This window comes from Enhydra lutris, unplaced genomic scaffold, assembly GCF_002288905.1.
Source record: "Enhydra lutris kenyoni isolate GAN:26980312 unplaced genomic scaffold, ASM228890v2 scaffoldscaffold6, whole genome shotgun sequence".
NCBI classification, from domain to species: domain Eukaryota; kingdom Metazoa; phylum Chordata; class Mammalia; order Carnivora; family Mustelidae; genus Enhydra; species Enhydra lutris.
Genome location: NW_019154090.1, coordinates 15,199,316 through 15,218,166, shown reverse-complemented (window position 1 = coordinate 15,218,166; position 18,851 = coordinate 15,199,316). Strand labels below are relative to the sequence as shown.

At 39.3% G+C, this 18,851-nt stretch overlaps 1 protein-coding gene across 1 annotated transcript in view; it reads left to right on the top strand.

Annotated features, from left to right (window-relative positions):
* The window catches only part of LOC111141470 (serine/threonine kinase 4), a 94,400-nt gene that overhangs the window by 8,857 nt on the left and 66,692 nt on the right, over positions 1–18,851 (top strand). Inside the window, exons 3-7 of the mRNA XM_022494048.1 lie at positions 3,532–3,660; positions 6,661–6,775; positions 11,773–11,937; positions 15,705–15,872; positions 17,510–17,647. Coding sequence (XP_022349756.1) covers positions 3,532–3,660; positions 6,661–6,775; positions 11,773–11,937; positions 15,705–15,872; positions 17,510–17,647 — 715 coding nt within the window. The remainder of the gene's footprint in view (positions 1–3,531; positions 3,661–6,660; positions 6,776–11,772; positions 11,938–15,704; positions 15,873–17,509; positions 17,648–18,851) is intronic.

Sequence of the window (18,851 nt, the reverse complement as noted above, 5' to 3'; positions counted from 1 at the left end):
TTTTGTTTAAGATTTTATTTACTTGACAGAGAGAGAGTACACACAGGCAGGGGGAGTGACAGGCAAAGAGGAGGGAGAGACAGAAGCAGGCTCCCTGCTGAGCAGAGAGTTCAACATGGGGCCTGATCCCAGATTCCAGGACCCTGGGATCATGATCTGAGCCGAGGGCAGACACTTAACTGAGTGAGCCACCCAAGCGCTGCGGAAATTAAATTTTTAAATAAAAGAACACATGGCCAGCTATGGAGCAGGGATGGAAAAGATATGTAATAGTAAGAGGAGAGTAAGGCTTGCCCTATCCTTGTGAGGAGATGGCAGGTGAGCTTCTACATGAAGTTGCGGGAAAGATGAGGCCCCCCCATCTATGAACTAAAGGTGAAATACATTTGCCTGATCACTGTTAGAAAGTATCATTTGCCTGTGGCCTGGGGAAAAAATGGAGATACTGGTTTGATGATAAGTGAGCCTGGACTACATTCAGGTATGGGATCTTGAGAGGCAGAAACCCCCAACTCCTAACACAAGACCAAGTTTAAGTTGTATAGTCTAGATGACAGGCTGAGAGAACCATGGAACCATCATGACATGAAATGCTTGTGACAGTTAGGATTGTGTAGGGGGAAATCATTCAAGATAAAAGGAAACCCATACAAGGAATCTACTGCCATGGGATAATGAGCAGAACAAATGGGAGAAATCACATCCAAGGACATAGAAACAATGGAGGAATCTCAAAGGGTATTTAACATGTTTGTTTATTATTTTCAAAAAGATGAAAGGAGGAAATAACCAGGTTATGAACATGAGGTTATGAACACGAACAGATGGACTCCAGGAAAAATTGAAGTTGGGAATCTTGACAACGGTTGAACTTCTAGAAGCCCAATAAGTTGTAAAAACAGTGAACTAGACAAGCTGAAAGAATTTGTGAATTTAAAGAAATGAGACTGATCATGAGTGCAGGACAGAGAAGTACAGTGTTAGAAATCAGGAGGATGGCATGGATTGAGGAGGTATGCAATATGGGTCCAGTAGGAATTCTACAAGGAGATAGTAGAAGAGATAGAGAAGAAAAAGATAATGCTGAGAATTTCCGGACTTGAAGAAAAACATGCCTTCAGAAGGAAGAAGCTTATGAAATGCCAAATGAATCAACTCCTAATTACATTACAGTAAAATTGTGGAACGTTAAGGGTAAAGAAGAACCTGTGAAAGATGATAATCCGATGATAGCTGATTTCTCAGCAGCAATAGAAGCTGGAAAACTGCAGAAAAGGTGCTGAGGGAAAGCTTTTGTCCAAGAACTCTCTATCCAGCACAACCGATTCCAACGAGAATGTGAAATACAGACATCTTCACACATATGGGACCTAGTGTATCAAGAATAACTTTGAAAAGTAACAGAATACCCAACTAGCAATGGCTAACCAATAAGGGCATTTAATAACTAAGTAATAATAGAGTTGGGGTGGAAGATTCCAGAATGGTTAGTTGGCTTGATAATGGTTTAGTATTTGTATATTTCTCTTCTGAAGATGGCTGCCTTAGTTTCATGCATCATGCCTTACGTAACAGTAACCAAAGTAGGAAAGGAAATGGCAGATAAAAGTGGGCCTTCTTGTGTGTTTCTCTCTCATCAGAAAAGAAAGCCTCTCTCAGAATCCCTTCAGTAGAATTCCCCTCAAATTTCATTGGCCAGATCTAGGTCCTATGCTTACTACTAGTTCAGTCACTGGCAGAAGGAATAGGAAGGCTGACTTCCCGGACCGCCATGCTTTATCCCCTAGAACCAACCTTCGCTACCCCAACGAATCAGAGGCTTATCTTCATAAGGTGGAAGGGGCAACAGGCAGGCCTTCCACACATGGCCAGCGATTGGCTTTCTCTGGGTTAAAAAAAAAATTACGTAACTTTTAAGGATTGTTATACTAGTTTTGCCAATATAAGAGATTCTGATGGGATGAAAATTTTTTTTATGTGTTTTGCATAATTTTTTTAGTTTTATGTTACTTTCACATTGAAATGGTCTGGAGCATCATTTTGGCAACTAGAGCACTCATCTACTTTGACGTATCAGGGGGCACTGTTCTGTTAATGTATTTTTTGCCAGGACAGTATGAAGAAATAACGTGGGTTTGGGAAATAAGAAAAATGGCTTACTCACTGTGTTTTTACCGACAGCTGTCATGGTTTCCACTGAAAATGTAATCAGTGTAGGGTGATGATGGTATCTCATTTGACCATCACAACTGTCTTGTAGTTTGTATTGTCGTTTTACAGGTGAGAAAATTGAGGCACAAGAAGGCTAATATGTATGTAAATGATGACTTATGTCATGAGGGTAGGACTCAAATCATTAGTCTCTTGATTCTTTTTTTTTTTTTAAGATTTTATTTATTTATTTGACAGACAGAGATCACAAGTAGGCAGAGAGGCAGGCAGAGAGAGAGGAAGGGAAGCAGGCTCCCTGCTGAGCAGAGAGCCCGACACGGGACTCAATCCCAGGACCCTGAGATCATGACCTGAGCCGAAGGCAGCGGCTTAACTCACTGAGCCACCCAGGCGCCCTAGTCTCTTGATTCTAAATCTCATGCTCTTTTAGGCCCAAATTGAATGGACACATAAGTTTTTAAATTTATTTTGATAATAAGCTTAGATGGGAGGATGGGGTAAAAGGCTTTCTATGTGCTATGTTCACCTGATACTAGCATTTAAAGGGGCTTAGATTTTTGATTAGTTGCCATAATGTTTTAAGTATTATTGCAAGTAAGAGGAGCAGGGATGGAAGGACCTCGTACTGGAGTGAACACAAGAACACATAGACCTCCATTGTTTGCATTCCAGCTCAGGGAGATGTGGGGAGCACATAAGCCTTGTGTTCAGACACACCTGGATTCACATCCCAGCCTGACCATTAACTTTTCATCTCTGTGACATTGGGCAAGTCCTGTACCCTCTGAGCCTTCACACATTTTCCTATAAAATGGGGATCATGACCTCTTTCTTTTTTGGGTGGGTTTTTTTTTTTTTTTTTTGGTAAAGATGAATTGGGATGATGCAGTTTCTAGCAGACCTCAGGCACGCAATGCACGGTTGCTACTATAATAGTGATTATTTTGTATGAATCCATCTGTAAAGGTTCAATGTGAAGTTAACAGGTTTTTTCCAAAGTACTTCATTTAGCTCTTTCAGTTTTGGAGCTGTAGATAAGTATAAGTGTATTAGGCCTTCAGGGATATCAATTAGAACAGTGAGTTGCCTTTTTTTTTTTTTTTTTTTTTTTTTTTTTATTAGAGAGAGAGAGAGCGAGCGAGCACAGGCAGACAGAGTGGCAGGCAGAGGCAGAGGGAGAAGCAGGCTCCCCACAGAACAAGGAGCCCCATGCGGGACTCGATCCCAGGACGCTGGGATCATGACCTGAGCCGAAGGCAGCTGCTTAACCAACTGAGCCACCCAGGCGTCCCTTTTTTACCATTTTTTATCTCTGGACTTGCTCTGCCTTTGTGAATGTTCTCTTTCCCCCACTTACAGGTCCTATGGCAGTGTGTACAAAGCTATTCACAAAGAGACCGGTCAGATTGTTGCGATTAAGCAAGTTCCTGTGGAATCCGACCTGCAGGAGATAATCAAAGAAATCTCTATCATGCAGCAATGTGACAGGTAAAGGCATGTGGGGAGAACATAGTTCTGAATTAGCTGTGACTCTAGAGTTTAACATGTACGGATGCATTTACTTAGAGGTTTTGTGGAAGAGAGAGTTCAGGTGGAAAAAATCTGATGCAAAAAATGTGTGTTTTAATAGCTAGACTTTTATAGTTTCTATTCTGCATAGATTTTTTTCTTTTTTTTCAGTAAGCCCCTTTCAAAACCAGGAAGAAGAGGAGGCAGAGAGGCAGAAGGTGGTGGTGCTGACTTTTTTTTTTTTCCCCTCCTGATAGTGATCTCTTTTACTTCCTATTGTGAAAACATTTCTGCAGAGATAGCTAAGAAGAGATAATCCAAATACTTTTAGCTCTAGAAACTTTAGAATATCAGCTAGATCTAAAAAAGAGAACACTTTTTTATGTATTACTGTTCCTTCCTACATTTAAAAAAGAATTCTTCAAGCTCACAGTAGTTAAGAATTTTATATTTTGAGGAACTAAGATTTGTCAAATGTGTAAGCAGGAAGTCAGGCCACCAGGCGACCGCAGAAAAGCACGTGGTTTGCTCTGAAATTCCGTCACAACATGAGCTGGTCGCCTTGGTGGAGCAGGCTTCCCCACTACTGTTTAAAATTGAGAGAGACACAAAATCAGGGGCAACGCCAGCTCTAGGGAGCTGAAAGGAGAATGGGAACGTCTTGCATCTGAGGCCGCATCCTTTCTCCTGAAGCTCTTCTGGTCAGCAGAAAGAGCTTTGTAAAACTTTAGCATTGGAGCAGGTGGGGCTGCCTACTGGGAAATTTTGCTTGGGAGCCCTTAGATCTCACAGGCTTGGGAATGTAGTTCTTTCTCTTTTCCCTCCCTCCCTTTATTTTATTCTTTACACTCTTGTGGTTACTCTTTGTTAGACAAAACCCTCGTATTTCTTTACCAGATTGCCCAGAGTTAGGTAGAAGGTTTCCTTTTTCTCTGCTATGAGTTATAGTATGGAAGCTCTTCCCGTAGGCACACTGGGACTGTGTCACTGCTTTTTTTTTTTTTTTTTTTTTAGATTTTATTTATTTATTTGACAGAAAGAGATCACAAGTAGACGGAGAGGCAGGCAGAGAGAGAGAGAGAGAGAGGGAAGCAGGCTCCCTGCCGAACAGAGAGCCCGATGCGGGACTCGATCCCACGGACCTGAGATCATGACCTGAGCCAAAGGCAGCGGCTCAACCCACTGAGCCACCCAGGCGCCCCTCAAGAGTGGATGCTTAACTGACTGAGCCACCCAGGCACCCCAAGGGACTTCGCCACTTCTGATATGCTACATAAGAGCTGTGTTTCAAACAGAGTATGCAAATATCTCTAATGAAAGAAGAGTTATTTCCAAGAGCCTACTCTGTGCTAAGCATGGTGAAGAGTACAGAGAAATACCAGGCAGAGTTGTTATCCTCTGGGAGTTCATAGACAAATTGGACAGGCCAGGCATATATGTGTACAAGAAAATCTAGCCAACGATACAGGATTATACAGAACATGTTCCAGCAGTAAGTAGCTGAGATTACTGCCTTGTAAAGGCAGTAAGTAACTGCGGGAATTTAAGGAAGGGAGAGCAGAGAGTTACTCATCCATGTCTTCATTAATTGTGTGTGTATGTGTTTCCTGCTATCCTTGTCATTGGCATGTTTCCCAAGGGTGAAGGGGCATTTGAAATTCTGAGCATTACTGAAGCTGAGTAGGTTTTAGCATCTCCGATTGTTATGCAACGTTATTTAGCCCTGATAACAATCTAACCCGTTAAAGCTGGTAGCTCTCAGTGGGCAGATTATTTCATTTTAATAGGATGTTTGACTTTTCTCTGAAATCCCTTTTGGTATCTCTCTTTAAGCTTGAGACCCAAAATTCCAGGTCTGAAACTGAATATTTTTCTTTTATAAATTTTTTTAAAAAGATTATTTTAGAGAGAGGGAGGGAGAGAGCACAGGTGCACACGAGCAGTGGGGAGGAGCAGAAGGACAGGGAGACAAGCAGACTTCTTGCTGAGCGGAAAGCCAGACAAAGGGCTTGATCCCAGGACTCTGAGATCATGACCTGAGCTGAAATCAAGAGCTGGGCAGTCAACTGACGGAGCCACCCAGGCGCACCCTGAATATTTTCTTTTTATAATAGATTGTGGTGTGATTTTTTTTCTTATTACAAAGTACATGTGACTTCTTGGAAAAATGCAAATAAAAAGAAAATAAAATCATTTTCCCCTTTGGAGAGATAATCATTGTTAAATGCTCTTTGGTATACATTTCCTTCCATATCTCTTTTTGGAGTTTCACCATGCTTACAATTATGTAACCTATACTCACTCTTTCTTTCTTTCTTGTAAGCAGGATCTCTTCTCATGTTATCAAATATTCTTCTATAATATGTTTCTTGGATTCATGGTTAATCCATTATATGTCTGTATCATTATTTCTTAATTGAACTCCCTCATGTTGGACACTTAGATGGTATCTAAGTTTTCATTGTTAAAATAGTACTGTGGTGCTAAACTATTTCTTTTTGAATAGCTGTAGTTCTTTTCCTTGGATGAACTGTATATCTAGAAGTGCAACTTAAAGGACCCATACATTTTCTCACTTTGGTTATTTATTATTTAGAAAAGTATTATTTATTACTTACATTTTTATCAAGAGGGTGTCTATTTTATTTTATTTATTTATTTTTATTTTTTTATTTTTTTAAAGATTTTATTTATTTATTTGACAGAGAGAGATCACAAGTAGGCAGAGAGGCAGGCAGAGAGAGAGGAGAGAGGAGGAAGCAGGCTCCCTGCTGAGCAGAGGGCCCGATGCGGGGGCTCGATCCCAGCACTCTGGGATCATGACCTGAGCTGAAGGCAGAGGCTTTAATCCACTGAGCCACCCAGGCGCCCCGAGGGTGTCTATTTTAACCTTAAATATGAATAATTGGTCTTTTGAGCAGAGAAGTTTTCATGTATTGAAGGTTGTTCCACTAATTTGTATTATTACTTTCTCTTTAGCCCTCATGTAGTCAAATATTATGGCAGTTATTTTAAGAACACGGACTTGTGGATTGTTATGGAGTACTGCGGGGCTGGTTCTGTGTCTGATATCATCCGATTACGCAATAAGACGGTAAGTTTACCTTCTAGAACAATGGGCTTGGGCTGGGCCCTGGCCTTGTATTTGTGGGTACTCTTCTACTGCCATATCCAGAGAGGTGACTGTCAGATTTCCCTTTCCCATGATTCTTTCCCCCTCTGCTTTCTGATGCCTCCTGAAAGTGGTGTTTTTGACACCAGCCCAAGCCAATGATATTTAGCATGTTTTGGGAGAGAAAACAATGACTATCAAATCTTGGTGAAGCAATGAATTTTAAATGTTTAAATTTAGATTTGGTTTTCTCCCCCTACCCAGCATGTTCACAGATTAATTTCCTCTACATTCTATTTTTATTTTTTATTTTTTTTTATTTGAGAGAGAGAGAGAGTGAGAGGGGGACCATGAGAGTGGGGTGAGGGGCAGAGGGAGAAGCAGGCTCCCTAGCAGCCTGCTGCGGGGACTCGATCCTGGGACTCCGGGATCATGACTTGAGCCAAAGGCAGACACTTAAGCAACTGAGCCACCCAGGTGCCCTTCTACTTTCTTTCAATCAGAGAATAACCTCTGTGTAAGATTATTTGCCCTTACTGTGATCACTGGGATAAAAGCTAAGAGTCAAGCGTTTTAATTCAGGTTCAGTTGCTTATTCAGGAAATATTTCTAGAATACGGTTCTAAGCCCTAGGGATAGTAAAGAAGACAACAACCCTGCTCTTGTGCTTGTACATTTTCTAGTAGGGCAACCACAAAGCCAACTGTTGGTAACGAGAAAAGAAATACCAGATAGTGATTATTTCTTTGAAGGAACGGACTGGCAGAGTGCTCAGTGAGCTACTTGAGAGTGGATGGCTGAGAAAGGCCACTCAGGGAGGTAACATTTAAAGATGGAGCTATGACTTCTAAAAGACATTCTAGGTAGGGCAATAAGCAGTGCAAGGATCCTGAGGCTAGAACAGTTTGGCACAAAGAAGGCCACTGTGAGTAGAGGGGAGAGGTGAGAGGACCTATAGGAGATAAGGTGAGACAGGGGAGCAGGCCTGGATTCTGTTGGTATTGTTGGCCATGGTAATGAGTTTGCCTTTTATTCTGACTATAATAGGAAGCCACTGCCACGTTCTAAGCATGTCAGGAGACATTTGATGATGTACAATTTAGAAGATAAACTGTGGTTTCTGTGATAAACTGTGGCTTCTGTGTGGACTGTGAATGGATAAAAGTAGAAGCTAGAGACATCTTAGCCTTTAGTTTTTTTGTTTTTTTTTTTTTGTTGTTTTAATGAGAAAAACAGGAATAATACCTATGTTAAATATTTGTAGAATTGTGAAAATTAATTTAAATATGGGAAAGTACTTTGTACTTTATGAGGCACTCTAGGAATTTAAGGTGAGAATATTTTAAAACTCAGTTCTATCCTCAAAAAATTAAAAATAGAACTACCCTAGGATCTAGTAATCACACTACTGGGTATTTTCCCAAAGAATACAAAAGCTGATTCTAAGGGATATATGCATGCCCGTGTTTATTGTAGCATTATTCACAGTAGCCAGATTCTGGAAGCAGCCCAAGTGTCTATTGGTAGATGGATGGATAAAGAACATGTAGGGTGTGTGTGTGTGTGTGTGTGTGTGTGTGTGTGTGTGTGTTTATAAATATTATTCAGCCATAAAAAAGAATGAAATCTTGTCATTTGCAACAATACGAATGAATCTAAAGAGTATAATGCTAAGCAAAATAAGCCAGAGAAAGACAAATATCATACGATTTCATTCGCATGTGGAGTTTGAGAAACAAAGCAAATGAACAAAGGGAAAAAAAAGAGACAAACCAAAAAAACAGACTCTTAACTGTGGGGAGCAAACAGATGGTTACCAGAGGGGAGATGGTTGGGGGATGGGTGAAATAGGGGCTAGGGTTTCAGAGTACGCTTATGGTGAGCACTGAGTAATATACCCAATTGTTGAGTCACTGTATTATACACCTGAAACTAATAGAATGCTCTATGTTAACTATACTGGAATTAAAATAATAATAATTTAAAAATAAGAAAACTCAGTTGTAACTTTTGGGTTATTTATATGACTATATCCTTTTCTTAATTTACATTATTCAGAGTTAGTATGCTTTTCTAATCAAATAGCAAGTTCTTTAGCTAGGAATTATATCTTACCATAAGTTATATTTAAAGAAGTCCCAAAGCTTGAATAATTTATTGAATTAAAAATTGGGTTCCAGGGGCATCTGGGTGGCTCAGTTGGTTGAGTCCAACTCTTAATCTCAGCTCAGGTCTTGCTCTCAGGCCCCAGTGAGTTCAAGTCCCGCATCGTGCTCTGTGTTAGGCATGGAGCCCACTTAAAAAAACAAAACAAAACAAAAAAAAATTGGGTTCAGGCCTTCTTATGTGCAGCATTAAGTTACTTTGTTTCAGGTATCTTGAAGCAATCCAAAACTAATTTTAATGGTGCATTTCATGTTTTAATATTAGTTTATTGTATTTATCTAGTTTTTAGCTATCAAGTGCTGGTCTTTAATTATTACACATTATTTTGTAAAATGTCTTAATTCTATCTCATCCAGCATGATAGTCACTAGCTACATGTGGTTACTGAGGACTTTAAATATGGCTAGTCTGAATTGAGTTGTGCTATAAGTATAAAATACCAGATTTTGAAGAATTATTACAAGAAGAAAAAAAACTTTACATTTTTTATATATTGATCACATGTTGAAATGATAATATATTGGATAAATATGGTTAAAATATATTATCAAAATTAATTTGGGGGTGCCTGGCTGGCTCAGTTGGAGGAGTGTATAACTCTTGATCTTGGGATCATGAGTTCGAGCCCCACGTTGGGTATGGAGATTACTAAAAAAAAAAGTAAACGTAAATAAATTTTGCTTTTTTTAAAAAATGTGGCTCCTAGAAAATTGAAAGTTCTGTTTGTGGCTCACATTATATTTCTATGGGCAGTGCTCCCTTAACTGATTAGCTTAACTGGTTAGAATAAGGCGTCAGTAAGTCAGTCACATGAATGTTGTTCTCTTAGGCCACAGAAGGTACCCACACTCCAGCTTGCAACCTTGCCAGTAGTGTTTGCTTGGCCTGCAGTGAGAGTGCTGTCATTTGTAAGCACAAATTACTTGTTGTGCTTCAGCTTCATTTTCTGTAAAATGGTGATGATATTAGTATTTATTTCATGTGATTTTTGTAAGGATTTAATGAGATAACAAAAATAGTGCCTACCATAGAATAAATGCTTAATAATTAGCTCTCTTTAATTTTATTAGCAGAGTGTCTGGCTCATAATTGATGCTTATTAACTATTTATTGATTGTTAGCATGGTAGTTATTAAGCCATGTGCATTCTTATACTCCTTATTCATTTGATTTTCATGACATTCTTGAAGAAAGCTGGTAGTCCTGTTTTATTGGTCCTATTTATTGAGAAACTGAGACCAAGAGAAGTTCAACGTAGGTCCCACAGCTAGAACATAGAGCCAAGGGTAAAACTAGGTCTTTCTAATCCCCGTTCCCTTGTTTTTTGCACCACAGCATGCTCTCTTCTAAATGTGAATTGTTTGTCAGAAGGGAGGCTGAGAGTTAGTTGATGGATTGCATTTGTTTTCTCACTGGAGTCGTGTGTGCAGGAAATCAGCACGGGCTGAGCACGTATTCTGTCGATCAGCAGTCTTGTTTTCACTTATTCATCATCATTCAACAAACATTTTTTTGGGACCTGCTACGTGTCAGGTGGCTTTTTGGGGGCCAGGGATACAATAGTAAACAAGTCGAAGACATTTTATTTTTTATTTATTTTTAATAAGTTTGAAGATTTATGTATTTATCCGAGAGAGAAAGAGAATGCGGGCATGCTTGTGCGCCTGTGTGGGGAGGGGCAGAGGGAGAGAATCTTCAAGCAGACCCCCCCCCCCGACCGTGGAGCCTGACATGGAGCTTGATCTAATGATCCTGAGATCATGACCCAAGCTGAAACCAAGAGTTGGATGTCCTTACCCAACTTAGCCACCCAGATGCCCCCAAAGACATTTTTAAAATGGGGCTTATGTTCATAATAGGGAAGGTAACACATAATAGGTGTACAAATATCATATAATATGTCAGATGGGGATAATACTGCATGTACCAATAAGATAGGATAAAGGGTAGAGAATGATCTAGGAATGGAAGGAACTGGGGAAGGCCTCTCTGACTTTCTGGATGAAGACCATTGTAGACAGAGAGTACATGAGGTGAAAAGGCCCAGAAGTGCAAGTGTGCTTTGAGTGTTCGAGAAACAGTAAGGAGGGCTATGAGGCTGAAACAGAATGAGCAAGGTAGAAAGTGTAGAGGATGAAGGTAGCTGGGGACCAGATCATGTAAGACTCTGTTGAGGACTGGTTTTCATTTTGAGTGGCTTAGGAAGCCGTTGATTGGAGGGTTTTGAGCAGCTCTGGCTTGCATTTTCAAAGGTTGATTATGGCAGGCTGCCACGTGGGAAATACACTGCCCAGGGTCAAGGGCAAAAGCAGCGAGACCAATTAGGAATTTATTAGAATAGTTCAGGCAGGACATGCTGGTGGCTTGAACTAGGGTGAATAATGATTACAGAGGACGTATTTGGATATATTTTGAAGTTAGGGAAGAGCCAGGGATGACTTCAAGGTGTTTGGCCAGGGCAACTGAAACTGCCTTGCCCTGAGGGAGAAGACTGTGGGAAGAACAGAGTTGGTGGGGTGGGGTGGCGGTAGAAGTACAGAATTTGATTTTGACGTCTTCTGCTGATGATGCTTGTTAGGTTTGCAGCTGGAGATGCTGTGTAGGCAGGTACGTGAATCTAATGTTTGGGGAGAGATGGGACAGGACATGTAACTTTGGAAGGGGTTAATGGAGTGGTGGTATAAGCTGTCAAATGCTGCCACAGGTTGAAGACCTTACATTCTAGGAAGGGAGCTTGGATCTGATTTTTTTCCCTTTATTGAATGTAAAATGCTATAAGCTGATGGAATTTTAATCTTTCATTCTTTTTTTAGTTAACAGAAGATGAGATAGCTACGATATTACAATCAACGCTTAAGGGACTGGAATACCTTCATTTTATGAGAAAAATACACCGAGATATCAAGGCAGGAAATATTTTGCTAAATACAGAAGGACATGCAAAACTTGCAGATTTTGGGGTAGCAGGTCAACTTACAGTAAGTAAAAATGTTACTTTTCTTGATAACTTTCTATCTAGAGAAGGAATTCCTTTCATTTAGTCTTTTTTTTTTTCAATAAAATACTCAATTTCATTATATTTGTAAAAAGGTAATGGAAGGTACCACTAAGTTACGAAAGAGCTCCTGGGTTATTTTAGATCTTTTCCTGGGGTTTAGGTCCCATGGTTTAACTTTGGATAAAAATAAAAGCTAAAACAAGAATGACAGGGTAGAAGTTGAAATTCTATTCATCGTATTTGCAAAAGGAAGAAAAATTCAGTCCCAACTGCTTTTCTTGAATAAGACCTAACACCATCTCAACTGGGTAGCAGTTGGCAGTTACTTTACTGAAAACACTCCTCATCCGGTTCCCGGATACAGTCTTTTGACTCTCCTCCTACCTCACCAGTGTATGGCAAAGACAAAAACCACGTTTTCAAAACAGGAAATACAGAATTACCTGATTTTGAAGAATACCTAAGTATGTATGACATATACGTAGAAACATAGAAACAGTTCTGGACAGATACATACTAAAATTCACAACAGCGATATGTATCCGTTTTCTTGGGTGGTAGTAAAAATACTTTTTGTTTGTTTAGGGCTGGTATTAGGTAGAATTTTTTGTTTGTTTTTTGGTTTTTGTTTTTAAATCTGCCTGGATTATGTTAGGGAGTTTATTAATAAAGTATTGCAATGGCACAAAAATTGCTTTGATGTTTAAAAAAGAAAGTCAGAAATTTATTCCATTTTGTGATTACCGGGTCTTTCAAAAGATTTTGTTATTAACATATAAAGTGCTTTGAGGGAAAAATTTATGCTTCCAACTATAGTATATAAATGTATATAAATCCATTTTTGGGGTGCCTGTCTGGCTTAGTAGAGAGTGTGACCTTTGATCCTAAGGTTGTGAGTTCAAGCCCCACATTGGGTGCAGCCTACTTAAAATGAATAAATCAAATAATTAATTAAAAAAAAGAATGTACCCATTTTCCCTTATATTTGCCAATACCAAGTGAGCAATAAATTGTATTTTTTAAATCATTTTGAAACAATATTTTTACATTTGATTATTGGCCATTTATAATTCTTCTTTTGTAACTTAACTGTTCATCTTAATTTTGCTAATTGTGTTGGACTTTTTAAAAAAAATTACTTGCTGAAAAAGATAAACCAAAGCTTAAAAAAATGATATGTTAAAATTGTTACTCCTTTGTTATTTATGTTGAAACATCATTTTGTATTTTGCTAGTTATCTTTTTACTTTGATTATGGTTTTTCTTTAAATGCCGAAGGTTCCAAATTCTATATATCCCTTTTATATTATGGTTTCTGCCTTCACTGTCACCTATAAAAGTCCTTTTCTGCTCCAACATTGTATAACTGTTCATCTATACTTCCTTTAGTACTTTGTGGATTCGTTCTTTGTATTTAAATTTTCAACCTATTTGAACTTCCTTTGGTAGAAATGTAAGTTAGGAAATTAAGTATAGAATTTTGCAAATGACTAGCCAGATGCCCAGCACTTTTTTTGTCCTTTGCTTGTAATTTGGAATTACATTTTAATCATATCTTCAAGCTATGTGTGTGTGTGTGTGTGTGTGTGTGTATACGCACATATAAATACACATACAATGCCATTGTCTTTTTCTGGATTTAATATTTTCCCATGTTATGCTCCTGTACCAATATAACTTTGTCATACAGATCAAGGTGGGTTAGTATCTACTCATTATTCTCAGTTTTCAAAAAATTTCTAGATATCTAAATACTCCTTTTGAAATAATGAGTATTTCAAGGATAAAATTTTTGAAAACAACTTTGCGTAGCCCCATTTGGAAACTGCAAATTTAAGTTTCGGAGCAAAGGAAATGACTAAGCGATGTTAGTTCCTGTGTTAGTTTTTACATAGGACCAACTAAGTAAGATCGATTTAAAAATATTACCTATCATTTGCTCCTGACTGGCCTAGTCTAACTGAAGCCATAGGCATTTCAGAAGGAACAGGAGTGACGGCAAGTCCTGTTGCATATTTAGTTCTGTTTAAAATCCTCTTCCCAAAATACAAGAGCTCTAGAAAGGTTCTCTTTCATTAAGGCCATACTGTTCTGGGGAAGTAGGCAAATAATAGTTATTTGCCTATGTGAGCTAGACTCATACATTTTTCTCTAAGACCCAAACTAAGACTTTCTCTATGTATACATTCTATTTTATAGAATATATTCTATGATAAAAAGAAAAATTATGTGTGTACATAGATGTATACAAATATGATTTTTCTTTTTTAAATTTTGAATAGCACATTTACTGTATATTCATGTAACTCATCAGAGTGTTATAGGAGTATATGGGATGGAAAGTGAAAGTCCTTCGTGATTCCACCTTCTAGATACAACTGTTGTTAATAGTTCAGTGTGTATGGAGATTTTTCTTTTGCTATCCATGTAACAACAATACTTGTTATTATTGGTTGCTGTTTTGTCATATATACATAATATATACGACAATATAATTATATATAACTTTGCAACCTGATTTTCTCTTTATAATATGCCTTGTACATTTTTCCATGCCAGGAAAATGAATCTATCTCCTTTTTAAAAAAATATATGGTGGATGGGGCACTTGGGTGTTTCAGTTGGTCTGATTCCTGATTTCAGGTCAGGTCATGAGATCAGGGCTGTGGGATCAAGCCCCACATCAGGTCTCATGCTTAGCAGGGAGTCTGCTTGAGATTCTCTCTCTCCCTCTATCTCCCCCTGCCCCTCCCCCCACTTGCATGTACCCTCTCTCTCGAATATAAATAAATCTTTTTTTTTTTAAGATTATTTATTTATTTGACAGATAGAGATCACAAGTAGGCAGAGAGGCAGGCAGAGAGAGAGAGGAGGAAGCAGGCTCCCTGCTGAGCAGAGAGCCCGATATGGGGCTCGATCCCAATCATGACCTGAGCCGAAGGCAGAGGCTTTAACCCACTGAGCCACCCAGGCGCCCCTCGAATATAAATAAATCTTTAAAAAAAAAATTTGAGTGAGAGCATGTGTGTGAGTAGGGGTTGGGGGGATGGGGGGGCAGAGGGAGAGGGAGAGAAACAGACTCTCTGCCTAGCGGGGAGCCGGACTTGGGGCTTGATCCCCAGGGCCTGAGATCATGACCTGAGCCAAAAATCAAGAGCTAGATGCTCAACTGACTAAGCCACCTAGGCAGCCCTAAATAAATCTTTAAAAAAATTACAGTGGATATTTAATTTACCCCTTTAGATGGTCATTTGAGTTGTTTCCTTTTTTCTTTTTCTTGTCTCTACTACAGATATTTCTCCAATACCTGTGCATGTGTATTCGGGCACCTGCACATAAGATCCATTTCTAGAAAAAGATTTGGATCAAAGGATATGCACACTTAAAGTTTATAAATATTGCCAAATTGCCCACAAAAATTGTACCAATTTATACTCTAGTAACGTTATTCCAGTGCCTGACTTTCTGTGCTGTTATCAGCACTCGTTATTATTAACCTTTTAAGTTTTTGTCAACCTCATTTTAGTGTTTGTTATTTTTTGCAGGTTTTTTAATGTGTGTGTTTTAAGAATTGAGAATCTTTTATGTTTCCAGGTCATTTGAATTTCTTTTGTGACCTGCTCAGTTGTGCATTGAGTGTGGTTTTTATATGTATCCCAAGTATAAGATGCTTCTTATTGTTGGAAAAGTCTCTTTTCCTCACTAGTTTTAATGCTTAGTGTTGATCTCTACTTTTCTCTGTTTTAGGATACCATGGCCAAAAGAAACACAGTGATAGGAACACCATTTTGGATGGCTCCAGAAGTGATTCAGGAAATTGGATACAACTGTGTAGCGGACATCTGGTCATTGGGAATAACTGCCATAGAAATGGCTGAGGGAAAGCCGCCATATGCTGATATCCATCCAATGAGGGTAAGGAAACCAGTAGGGTGGTTAGCTCTTGATTGTCATTAGAAAGCTGGTGACTGTCTACGGCCATACCACCCTGAACGCGCCCGATCTCGTCTGATCTCGGAAGCTAAGCAGTGTCGGGCCTGGTTAGTACTTGGATGGGAGAAAGCTGGTGACTTACTCGATTTAGGTACCAAACAGCAAATGAATTAATTGTATATGATTGGTAAGTGTCAGTCTAGACTCCTAGTTGTCGTCACTGATCAATTCAAGTGTGATCTACCACCTCCATGTCAGGGGTTGTGTGTTGATAGCCATCTGACAGGACACAGGGCACAGAAATGTTTGGTTTGGCTTGTGCAATCTATATATTTTTAAAAATTTAGGTGCTCACATTTTAACATAACATTAACTGGAGCTGGGCAGTGGTCCCCTCCTTTATACAGGGCACTGGCTTTCCATTTTATCAGTCTCCAAGATTCCCTAACCACCAAGTATCCCTTGTCACTTATCACAGTGTTTTCTGTACTGTTATACTCATACTAGTGTTAGGAGGAAAGCAAACTATTTTTTTGAACTCATGTCACTAACACCCAGCCCATTTTGTTTGTTATCTTTTTCCTGCCTTGCCCTCAGAGGTATTTACATGGGTAAGTTCTGCTTCATAGATTCCCTCGACTCCTCTCGTCTGGAGGCTCTGTACTTTGCAGCCTCCATGGATTTCCAGAATAGTAAGGGCCCTTCGGTCCAGTCTCCACTGAAGCTATCACCGTGACACCCTAAGGGGTTTGTAAGCTGTACCCACCCCAGACCTCTCATCACAGCACTGTTAAAAAGCCTCGGCCCTGCCTTCCTTGGTGCCTGCATAGTCCTCCATACCTCCCAGCCCAGCTCCTCCGCTTTTGTTAATTAGTTCTTCCATTAAAAGGCTTAACACTTTTAAAAAAGTATTTATGTGCTCAAAGATAAGGTCCCCTCTTTTTGGGGGGCAGAAATGGGGAAGGGTGGGAGGATTTATTAGTAGATTTAAGAATATAAGTTAAGCTGCTTATTACAGAGTTGTTTTTTTTTTTTTAATTTGCCTCTTCTTTTATTGGACAGTAAATAATAGTTTTAATTTTTTGAAATAGAAGAATTTAACTGCATTGTGGTATTCTGGTTTTTGTTTTTGTTTTTTTTTCAAATATGTTAAATTGCCTCGGCCTGGACGTTAATGAATCTGTTGTGATTTGAGGGACTTTCCTGTTTATGATCTCCTCATATTCACTGCTCACATCTAGTGGTGATGGTGACTTTTATGGGGAGGGAAATTTGACCACTGTGGGGCTGAGATGATCTTCAGGCTACCAGTGCTCTCAGGTCTTGCCTTTTCACTTTGAAGGCAGTGTACTGTGGTTAGCAAAAACCAAAATAAACTTGCTAGATACTGTGAGGTTGAGGGAACAAAAATACATATGAAAGAAGGAGAAAGAGAACTATAACAACTTCTCTAATTGTCATACTTTCTACTGTGAGACACAGACTTTTGTTGGCATTTGGGTGGGCTGATCAGTGGATAAGAGGAAAATAATTTTTTTAAACTTCAAAGGTATCTCTGGTTGTATTTTCATTGGTGCATCACTTTTATTTTACCCCCCCACAAATTTTTTTTTAACTAGGCGATCTTCATGATTCCCACCAACCCTCCCCCCACGTTTCGAAAGCCAGAACTGTGGTCTGATAACTTCATGGATTTTGTGAAGCAGTGTCTTGTAAAGAGTCCTGAGCAGAGAGCCACGGCCACTCAACTCCTACAGGTATGAATCTCCCCAGGATGCTGCCTGTTTCATTCACATACTGGCCAAAAGATGCTGGCAACCCACCTGTAGGGAGATGGTAAAGAAGTAGAAGACATTTCCTGCCTCTAGGGAGCTTTGACTCTGAGTAGAAAAGAATGTTAAATCATTGAACAAGACAATAATGCAAGAAAATGGAGGGCTCTGTGGGATCAGAGATTGGGAACTGACATTTAGTGAGCACCTGCTGTGTGCTGCGTGCCATTTAGTCATCACAGACACCCTGGGAGGGATGGCTATTACTGCAGTTTTATAGGTGAAAAAATGGAAGCTTAGAAAGGTTAACTCATTTAGAGTCAATCAGCTGAGAAACAGCAGAGCAAAGACTAGAACTTAGGTCTTCTTGGTTCCAAAGCAGGAGCACCCACAAGTCTATCCACTTCTGATGAGGAATTGAGATTAGTGGTAGGTGCTCACCGCTGTCCTGGAGCAGGGAACCTCCGTGCGTGGGCCTGGAAGAATGGGAGGGGTTTGTAGGCGGTCTGCTCAGTGGTTAGGAGGTTGGATTCAGCAGTCACACTGCCCAGGTTTGAATCCTGGCCTCCTGTTTACTAACTTTGTGACCTTGGGCAAATAACACAACCTCTCTGTTGTTTTAGTTTTCTTATCTATAATTAGAGACCAAATACCCTCATATGTCGTGAAGATTAAATGATATAATAGTGTAACTTTACATAATGTTTCACACATATTAAAAGTAATATGTTGTGGATTTGACAAGCATCTGTGGTTTGTTACTGGGCTAGGCCAATGGTTTTCAGCCATGTCAGACCCAGTGCCCCCCTTTTTAATAGTATGTATATTTGTAATACTTTCACTGCTGTTCTGGATTGAAATTCTTAGACAATAAAATCTGTTTATGGCCATAATTTAAAAAGAGTATAATGTGGATGACATAATGAAGGCATAAAGATTTATAATAAAGTGTGTGTCAGTATAGAGAGAGGGGCTCTAGCTTGACTCAACTTGCAGACATAATGAGGTAGTTATATACCTCTACCTAGAACCATAAATGAGTTTAGAGTTAAAAGCAGTAAGAACAGAAACCATTCCATTCAAGCAATACAGGACAGCAAATGGATGGACACTGGCATAGAAGTGATGTTAAATGATAACAGACCAGGCTTATTTGTATGTGATAAGAGGAGGGAAATGATCTTATAGA